This window comes from Limulus polyphemus, unplaced genomic scaffold (assembly GCF_000517525.1).
Source record: "Limulus polyphemus unplaced genomic scaffold, Limulus_polyphemus-2.1.2 Scaffold2087, whole genome shotgun sequence".
NCBI classification, from domain to species: Eukaryota; Metazoa; Arthropoda; class Merostomata; order Xiphosura; family Limulidae; genus Limulus; species Limulus polyphemus.
Genome location: NW_013667697.1, coordinates 195,790 through 205,567, shown reverse-complemented (window position 1 = coordinate 205,567; position 9,778 = coordinate 195,790). Strand labels below are relative to the sequence as shown.

At 33.4% G+C, this 9,778-nt stretch overlaps 1 protein-coding gene across 1 annotated transcript in view; it reads left to right on the top strand.

Moving 5' to 3' along the window:
- The first annotated feature begins 5,324 nt into the window (after positions 1 to 5,324).
- The window catches only part of LOC106465890 (protein obstructor-E-like), a 21,814-nt gene continuing 17,360 nt past the window's right edge, over positions 5,325 to 9,778 (top strand). The window contains exon 1 of the mRNA XM_022393841.1: positions 5,325 to 5,444. Within this exon, the coding sequence (XP_022249549.1) occupies positions 5,399 to 5,444 (46 nt within the window). The 5' untranslated portion in view covers positions 5,325 to 5,398. The remainder of the gene's footprint in view (positions 5,445 to 9,778) is intronic.

The window sequence follows — 9,778 nt, the reverse complement described above, 5'->3', positions numbered from 1 at the left end:
TTTGGAATAACTTATAGAAACTAAGATATATTTATTATACATTTATGCTTTAATTTATTAAGCAGTCCAGTATCAATTATTTGAGATAACTATGGTCTGCTTCAAAATATGTAACAACAAAACAATAGTCTTATAGTTTTTAAACTAACTAAAATATGAAAAACTAAGAGCCCTGATTAGGAAGAACTTATGTGAAGCATTTCGTAAATGTAGAAAAATTAGAAAATTATAAGATTTATTGCTGTTATTTGCCCCCGAATATTAACTATTTACCACCATAAACGTGATAAAAGTGATATTCGGGATGAGAATTATGGGTTCCGACTCTAAAGAATTAAAATTTTGAAAGACTACTTGAACAGATATTCGAAAAGCAAAAATGTATATTAAAGACGTCTGCATTAGAATGTACTGCTCTAGATTTGTCGGAGATGAAAATAGTATAATTCACCAAGTAAGGACGAAAGAAAAACATCTGACACAACGATATATTTTTTCTTCGAAAACACATCACAAATGTAGCGCAGGATATGGTTTATACTCAATGTTTTGTATTAATACTCTTACATTACAGCAAAAATGTAGCTAAGAAATTCTCAATGCTAAACTTATTACCTGGTGAAATGAACAACTGAAACGATTGACTATTCAATCGTTCATAGTCGTAGTCATCAGATACACCCACTATACTTTTGACGGCTCACAACTGAATGCAGTATAGTAATATATTTATGACAACCATACCATTTTTAAAAGACACCCAATTTCTTTAAAAATTCATGCGGCATAGCCGAACTAAATGGAACTAACACTGATCACAAGCTGACCTTAATTCAAACTTGTATTCGTGTCCACATAAAAGTGCTGATTGTTGTCACTGGTCAAACAAGTTTCATGTACATAGAATCAAGAAACCTTGGACTCTTTGATAGCAATCTTGCACATGTATGACACGCTTTTAATCTTGCCATGTTTCTATTTATTCTTGATTACGAAAATGCAACATATTACACAGTTTCAAATATTTATTTACACTTTTCTTTGTATATATTTCTGTACTAACAGTTATTTAGAAACAATATTTTAAGAAATCGTAAGGACAAAGTTAAAATATACATTTAAGTGTGTAAGGAAATGATTATTAATTGCCACTGTAAATAGAAAAGTTAATGTTTCGTTAATTTGCAGTAAAGTAAATTAATCATTCATAAATTGTGTTAAATAAAATTGATAATAATTACAATTCTGTTGCTTAATCTGGTTCTCAATCTAACAGTTGTTGCACATAAAAATGATTACATATATGTAGCGCTTAGACCGCTATTATGTCTGTCGTGTTCTAGCCCTATTATTAGGCAAAAGACCTCGTCGGCACTGGAATGTGAAATGTAGTGCGGTTCACACGTTGTAAAATATTCTTCTTTGCTTTCACTAATCGGTTTTTAGAAATACAATCAGGGGTGGGTGGGATGGAGGACAACGTTGTGACTGTTAATTTTGTAATTGGTAATTTATAATGATGTGTCGTTACTTTGGGAGATTAGATGGTTTATATTGTAAAACATTGAATTATTTTGGTTTATAATTTATCTAAGTATTTATTCACGCAGTAATATATTTCATTTTAAGGTTTGGAAACACAACATTAAATAAATGGGACAGTAATTTTTGACATACAAGGGTTGTTGACTGGGTGTTTTCATATAGTGTAGGGTGGGTTTATATGATGTTAATTAGATATATATTTCAGTGAACAGTATTATCACTCAGGGCGTTGCGGGTCAAAGCAATCCGTGTTGAATTTTGAAGCCTACTAGTTCTTCATCTGAGTTCTATAGAAACTGGTTAAACATGATATTCCAACGCTCTTTAGGTGCTATTACGATAATTACTTACATTTACATAAGTTGCGAGAGAGGCAAAAACTGGACAGATAAACGCGGATGTTTATTTACTGAACAACTAGATACTGATATAAAAATATTACTTCTAATTTAAAAAGTTATAGGCGAATAAAGAAAACTCACAGTGAATGCAGAAAAAAATTATATCTTGTTATTCGATACAGTTACAAAATGAAAGATGCCTTAATAAATTATGAAATCTTGTATATAAAATACAATGAGAAGATAAAGTATAAGCAAATGAATGAAAATAAAATATCTTCCTGTTTTCTTAGCAGGCAAACAAACAAAAAACAACAACCAAACACTACTTTTTCATAGAACAAATGGTCTTTCATTGAAACAAGAATTGTGTAGCATACAAAGTTGGGTACTTAAACCTTTGAAAGAATTCATATTGCTGTTATTTGAAGATAATTAAAACGCACACTTTCTACTTTTTCATGTAACTTAAGCCGTTTGAGTAACTTCTTAATCAAAATACCCCCCCCCCCCACCTCTCCCTAGGTGGCTCAGTCGTCAGCAGTTATTGTAGTCACACTGTTTTAAGGCTTCTCTGCAACATCACCCTGAAACAGTTATTGCAATCATACTGTCTTAAGGCGTCTCTGCAACATCATCTTAAATCAGTTGTTGTAGTTAATTGAAGTGCATATACCTGTGAATTCACAATCATAACATCTCTTAATTTTAATTTTAAAATGTGTATTAATCAGTAGCATAATTTGAGACAAACTGATGTTTTGTTCTCAACACAATATGTATAGCGTGCTCGTGTTGGTTCCAAAAAATCTACTGACAGTAAGACTTCCCGAATATTACAACGCTAGAAACCGGGTTTCGATACCCATGGTGGGCAGAGCATAGGCAGCCCATTGTGTAGCTTTGTGCTTATTTCCACACAAACAAACTTCCCGAATAACTGAATGTATGCATATACATCATAAAAACCATGTGAAAATTAGATTATCTTAAACAATGACAATTTGAACTTTTTGGGTGTTTTTGTTGTAGAAATACAGAAACTACCTTTCCTAAACTACACATTAGTTAATTTAGAACTGTGCATCAGCTTCTTAAAATTATACGTTATGTGAGGAACTGCACACTGATGTAAGTCTTTCACAGAATATGAATACCGTACCTCGTCTTTGAAGTTTCATTAAACGTTAACACACACACATTTATATGTATGTATCGAATATTAATTGTGTTTCACAAAACACATGTATCTTATAAGTTTGGTTTGAATTTCATGGGAAGTTATTCGAAGGCTATCTGCGTTATCCGTTCCTAATTTAGCAGTGATAGACTAGAAGAAAGGAAGCTAGTTAAAACCACCCACCGCAACTCTTGGGGTACTCTTCTAAAAACGAATAGTCGGATTGACCGTTTCATTATAACGCCCCTGTGGCTGAAAGGGATTTGATACTGCAACCTGCGAGTCGAGTGCCCTAACCACCAGGCCATGCCAGGCCCTAAACGTTTTATGGAAGAAGTACTTGGAATAACAACAATTTAATATGTAACTGCATGTCAGTGCGTCGCGGACAGTTACTACTAAAATAGGACAAAATGCAACAGCAGATAAATTTTACGCGGGGCTGAATTTTTATTTTCATTTTACTTAAAATGCCTGATAATTTATACTCTCGTATGTTTTGTGTTATAGTGCTTTGTGAGTGCTGTAAATTAATAAGTTGTAATCTAAGCTAATTTTTTTGAAGTAGAAGTTTAGTGAATTGTTAGAAATAAAATCATTTGTGGATATTTTTATTTCTTGAAGGGGAAAAGGGGAAACTGTCGAGAAACTAAGAGGTAATGGGGAGAACAACTACATTCATCCTATAGTCACGAGAGAAAACAAAATTTTATTCGATATATAAAGTATTATAAATTTACTTCTCTGGAAGCAGTGTAACGTTTTGTACATAGAATAAAAACGTTATTATCCTTCCCAACGCGTTCAGAATATGTTTTTTAAAATGTTAGTTGTTTGCTTGAGATCTGTAACTGCAGAGATCTAGAGGACGTCGTGGTAAGTCCGCAATACAATAAGTAAGAGCAAGTGTCTGTGGAATTTTCAAATGGGCATGATAATCGGGTTTCGTCTGCAAAATCACTGCTATCAAAGACAACTATTTTGAATGACGTATCAAAAAGGTGTATCATTAGAGTCTATCCACATTAGATTGTCTACTAAATGATTGATTTCTGTACTGACAGATTATGCTCTTTCAGGATTATGTTGCAACAATTTTCCGAGCTCGCAATTTCCAGGACCAAAAGTGGTTCGTGGTTCGAAGAGCAGCACAGTAATTATTCCGGTTAGCTTTCTTTAGCCGGTAAAATAACCGAGTCTTAGTCTGATTGAGTGTTGTTTTTTTTGGGGGGGGGGGTTAAAGGGGTGGAGGCGAGCATGAACATTGCACTGGCTATTGTAATGTTCTGCCAACATCAGACATTATTCCTCAACAACTGAATTACAATCGAACAAGACTTTTAAAGGAATTTTGAAGAGTAGGTCACGCCGATTTCGGGACATTATCGTGGTGACTGGTCCTTCAAAATTTTAGGAGATGAAAACCTTAGTAAAGTGGCCCGTAAGTTGTACTTCTCTGTAACTTTCCTTAATATTTTTTTCTCGTAACATCCTTTTCATGTAGTTATTAGTTCCTACAATCATCTGTTTCGTCATAAACACATGTTTCATTATTCTGGAACATTGAAGCAAGTCACACTTTCTTATTTTTACATGATAATAAGAGTGTTTAACTTTACTGTTCAACATTTTAACATTAGTTACTCTATTAACTGTCTATTAATATTCTCTTTCATATATATATATTTTTTTTTTCGGAAAAGGACGCTCATATCACAAACCGCAGGCTGTGGGTACCAACCCCAATTATAATCTGATAGTAAATCCCATTTTTAGTTGGTAAAGAGTAGTCCAAGAGTTGTCGATGGGTGATGTTGACTTGCTGCCTTCTCTCTTGTCTATTACTTCAGAATTAGGGACGGCTGACGAAAGTCTTTGTGTGAAAATCGTTAAATAAATAAACAAACTTTGTACTTATAGAACTGAGAGCTGTTCTACTGAACACGTTTTCACCACTTGTCTGTCATCATACTCTGCATGATAAGCTTCTACCTCTCCAAATGACCTATTGACCCGTACCTTACCAATACTGGGAGTCTAGAACAACAAAATTAATAAAGTGACTGCTGCAGGGCAAAGAGTCTAGATTGCATGAGACCCTTTCTCACCCCCAGCCAATCAGGAGAATTTAGTGACGTACATTTGAATATACTTCTTAAATCCTACAAAACCTACTTTCTGAGACGAACTATACTAAAGAATCCTCGTGCTTGCCAGTGGGAGTTGGATGCGGAAAGCTAGAGTTTTAGTTTTTATATAATAAATTAGGACTAGTTATAAAAGGCTAATTTTAATATTTACTTCTCCAAAATAGTTAGGTCAAATTAAGGCAATGATTATTTCGAGCATAATATTTTTCGCCGGAATAGTTCAAACCGGTAAGTCACGTTAAATCGATAATAATAATGAATTCAAGGGTACTCCACAGTACTAGAGTCAAAAGGATAGTAATGGACTAAATGGTATTAAGAATATTTATATTTTACATATACAGTTAAATAAACTTTCCTGTAGTGAGACAACTGAAATTACTTTTATTTTAAAAGCATACAAAAAATAAAAAAGGGTTGGCAAATCAATCCAATGTACTTAAGAAATTTTATTCTTTTGGTGTACGATGTGAATAAGCCTGGTCTCGAATATATAATGTAATACAGGTAAGTGGAAAATCTCGGGTTTAGGCACAGTAATACGATTTAAAGCCAGCAGGGGTATATTATGAAGAAATTACTCATCGTCACTAGTAGTAACCTCACAGCTTCTATATATATACACACAAACATATATATATATATATTTGATTCTCATTTTCATCACCACTCTGCTGTAATATTCCCTTGCTTGTTTGTTTTGAATTTCGCGCTATCACAAGGGCTATCTGCGCTAGCCATCCCTAATTTAGCAGTGTAAGACTAGAGGGAAGGCATGAATTATAATCATTTTCAATGGTGAACCTAATATATGGGTCTTTAAGTATAAATATTCTAGAAATTTATTTAGCTGTTTTTATAACTTTAAAATAGCATAGCGTCTACAACTGAATGGTTTGAACTACGCCTAACAATTTTCCACTTTTTGGGTCTTCATTATAACTTACAGATAAGTTAGCCATAGGAAGAACTATAGCTAATGTCATCAAATTGATCGTAAATAAACCCATTAAAGATAAAGTATAATTATTTGATATAAAACATATTTATATAGAACACACTTCCCTCTAGTCTTCCCTCTAGTCTTACACTGCTAAATTAGGGACGGCTAGCGCAGATAGCCCTCGTGTAGCTTTGCGCGAAATTCCAAAACAAACAAACAAACAAACAAGAACACACTTTTGTAGATAAAATATTTAGAATGTCAGAACCTGAAAAACTTGCAAACAACACAAAAAAATATATTTATTTATGCCTTTCATTTAATTTTTCAATTTCTGTAAATTATAATGAAGACCCAAAAAGTGAAACATTGTTAGGTGTAGTTCAAACCATTCAGTTGTAGACGTTATGCTATTTTAATGTTATAATTAATTTGATCAAAATCTTAAACGATCTTTATAGTTTAAAGCAATAGTGAAGAATGACAATTATTTGAAACTTAACGAATTTGATTTAAATTATTTTGACAATTTAGCCCACGAAACTTTGGACAATTTTGACAACTTACGATTTTTACTTTACTGTTCTATTATATAAAGCATTACTAGTAGTAGTAGTGTTAGGAAGAAGTGAACCACTCTTTTAGAGAATAACTGTACTTTGAAGCCCGTTCTTGAGTAACGAATTTATTTCCATTTAAATATATAGTTCCCAAAAATAAGCGGCCATTTGTTATATACCATTTTATTTGGACGAGGTGTGCGAAGAAATTAGTTCTGCAAAATTACGTAAGCGTATACAAAACCGGGAAATACATCAACTTCTGAAGTTAACCACAGTTTATAAGAATGATGCTTTCAGGTCCTTGTTGCCCGTGCAATCACCCACCCATCATCAGTCTGCTCAGTCTTATGGCAATGATTACTCTCTGTTACTAAAGTGCCCTGTAGACATCACGATGGTCAAGATTAAACATCTGTTACTAAAGTGCCCTGTAGACATCACGATGGCCAAGATTAAACATCTGTTACTAAAGTGCCCTGTAGACATCATTATGGCCATGATTACACACCTCTGTTACTAAAGTGCCCTGTAGACATCATTATGGCCATTATTAAACATCTGTTACTAAAGTGCCCTGTAGACATCATTATGGCCATGATTACACACCTCTGTTACTAAAGTGCCCTGTAGACATCACGATGGCCAAGATTAAACATCTGTTACTAAAGTGCTCTGTAGACATCACTATGGCCATGATTAAACATCTGTTACTAAAGTGCCCTGTAGACATCATTATGGCCATGATTACACACCTCTGTTACTAAAGTGCCCTGTAGACATCACGATGGCCAAGATTAAACATCTGTTACTAAAGTGCCCTGTAGACATCACGATGGCCAAGATTAAACATTTGTTACTAAAGTGCCCTGTAGACATCGCTATGGCCATGATTACACATCTCTGTTACTAAAGTGTCCTGTAGACATCGCACGTATATCTCGTCATAGCTTAAAATGTAAACATATCTTTATTCAGACAATTTCTCAAAAGTTCAGCTAAAGTATTCAGTTAAAAGTTCCAAACGAACAGCTAAAATATACCCAAGCTTAAATGACACTAATCTTATCCTTAGGGCAGGTTTGTTCCCCACGTTCGTAGGTGAAGGATTAGAACCTGTTTATCCTGGTACTTATGTGCTGGATGACTCATAAGGGAGGTCTGAGTGGAATGTCTAGTTTTTGGTCATGTGTAGAGATAGAGAAGTTAAAAACTCTGGTTTTCTCTTTTCCTTAAGATGGGCTGCCTAGTCACGTAGGTGACACGCCAATCTGAAAAGTTCCGAGAGACTGAGGATTAAATATAGTCCTAAGCATTTGTTCTTTCTCAGACTTCGTCTTACTTTTGTTGAACACAATCGTCACAGAATTTTCCTACGTGATTATCTTGCATCGATTGTCTCCTAAGACTCGTCTAGTAGCCACCAGAATGCGTCTTGGTATTACCGTTGCTCTCGCGTACATATTTGTAAATAATTGTGTTTTATTGTGAAGCAATTTATATCAGCCTCCTTATCTTCAAGTCATTTGAAATCGAATTACAATGTTAATTATCAGACCCAAAAATACCAATTATTTTGTCCTTTTTACTTACCTGTCGTCCAAGTGTACCTTGAAAAACTATAAAAACATTTATAATTACATCATACATTAATTATAACTAATTATTTTTTCTCACATTGTTTTTCACGACTATGAAAAATATTCGAGCATCAATGTATAAAATGTTTCCATAACCGTGTTCCTTTATGTTTTCTCTCAGAATTTTTAAGAGTTATCGGTGTTGATGTTAAAAAAAACGTCATGCGGATATTGGATTTATACTCTTCTTTGTTACTTTATAATTGCCCCCCGGTGGCACGGCGGTATGTCTGCGGACTTACAACACTAGAATCCGGGTTTCGATACCCGTGGTGGGCAGAGCATAGATAGCCCATCGTGTAGCTTTGTGCTTAATTACAAACAAACAATACTTTATAATTCTGTCCTACAATAATTCTTCTAATTAATTGATCATCTGCATTTTTTTTACAAACTGTTCAGCGAATTGTATTTCCATAGAATATTTGACTGAATTTCTTTTTATGAATGTCATTATTTTAACAAAATAAGTTTTAATTTCAATTTCGCAATATTGCATTTTAATATGAAAAATGGTTTGGCCACTGAGAATCTACTAAGTGATGTAGTTATAATTATAATACTTTTCAATTTTCCATAGATTCACTCTAATTTCAGCTTTAGTACTTCTTATATTTTTACTGTTAAAGTTGTAGTTCAATGTTTCTGTATATATATTGAAGTATGGCGAAAATTCTGTTCTAAATTAAGATTCCATAATTAAATTTGTAGCAGCAACAGAAAGTTTTATTCGAATCAAGATGGAATATTCAAAACAAAAATGGGTAAAATATATTTTGTAAAACAAAGATGACACGTTTTATGCTCAAATACTATAACTTTATACTATGTACAGGTACAAAAAACATACTAAAAATACAGATGGCTTAGAATCAAACTTAACTAACACGTCTTTACATCAAAAGGAGCGAATGTTTCACTTAAATTTAATGTTGTTAGCAATTTTAAAATGAACACGTTTTTTAATCAATTAAAACTGCGACGTTTCAGCTTATAGAAGTGAGTCATTGTCAGGCAACTCACGATTGACAAGAATTACAAATTCAAAGCGTAACGGCAATGCACGTGTTGAAATATAAATATTTAACATAGGTGGCAATACAAATTTACAAAAAACAACAACAAAAGATCTAATGTGTAATTATATGGATTATGATTAGTAGAGGTCGTGGAGTGTTTTAATGTTTTGATTAGTATAACATTTCCACAGTAAAGCCGAGACGGTATTAAATTTAACCATCAAGTTTGCTGTATATAACTGTTATGACTTTTGTATCAATACTTTTTTCTGCTTTCTGTACACGTAATTGTGAATTCCCAGCCCTAGCTCTTCCTATTTTTCACTCTTCATAAAACAAACGAAATGTTTGTGTACACATCTAGGTCATTGAAGTTGTTGACCTTCGGATGTTTCTTACA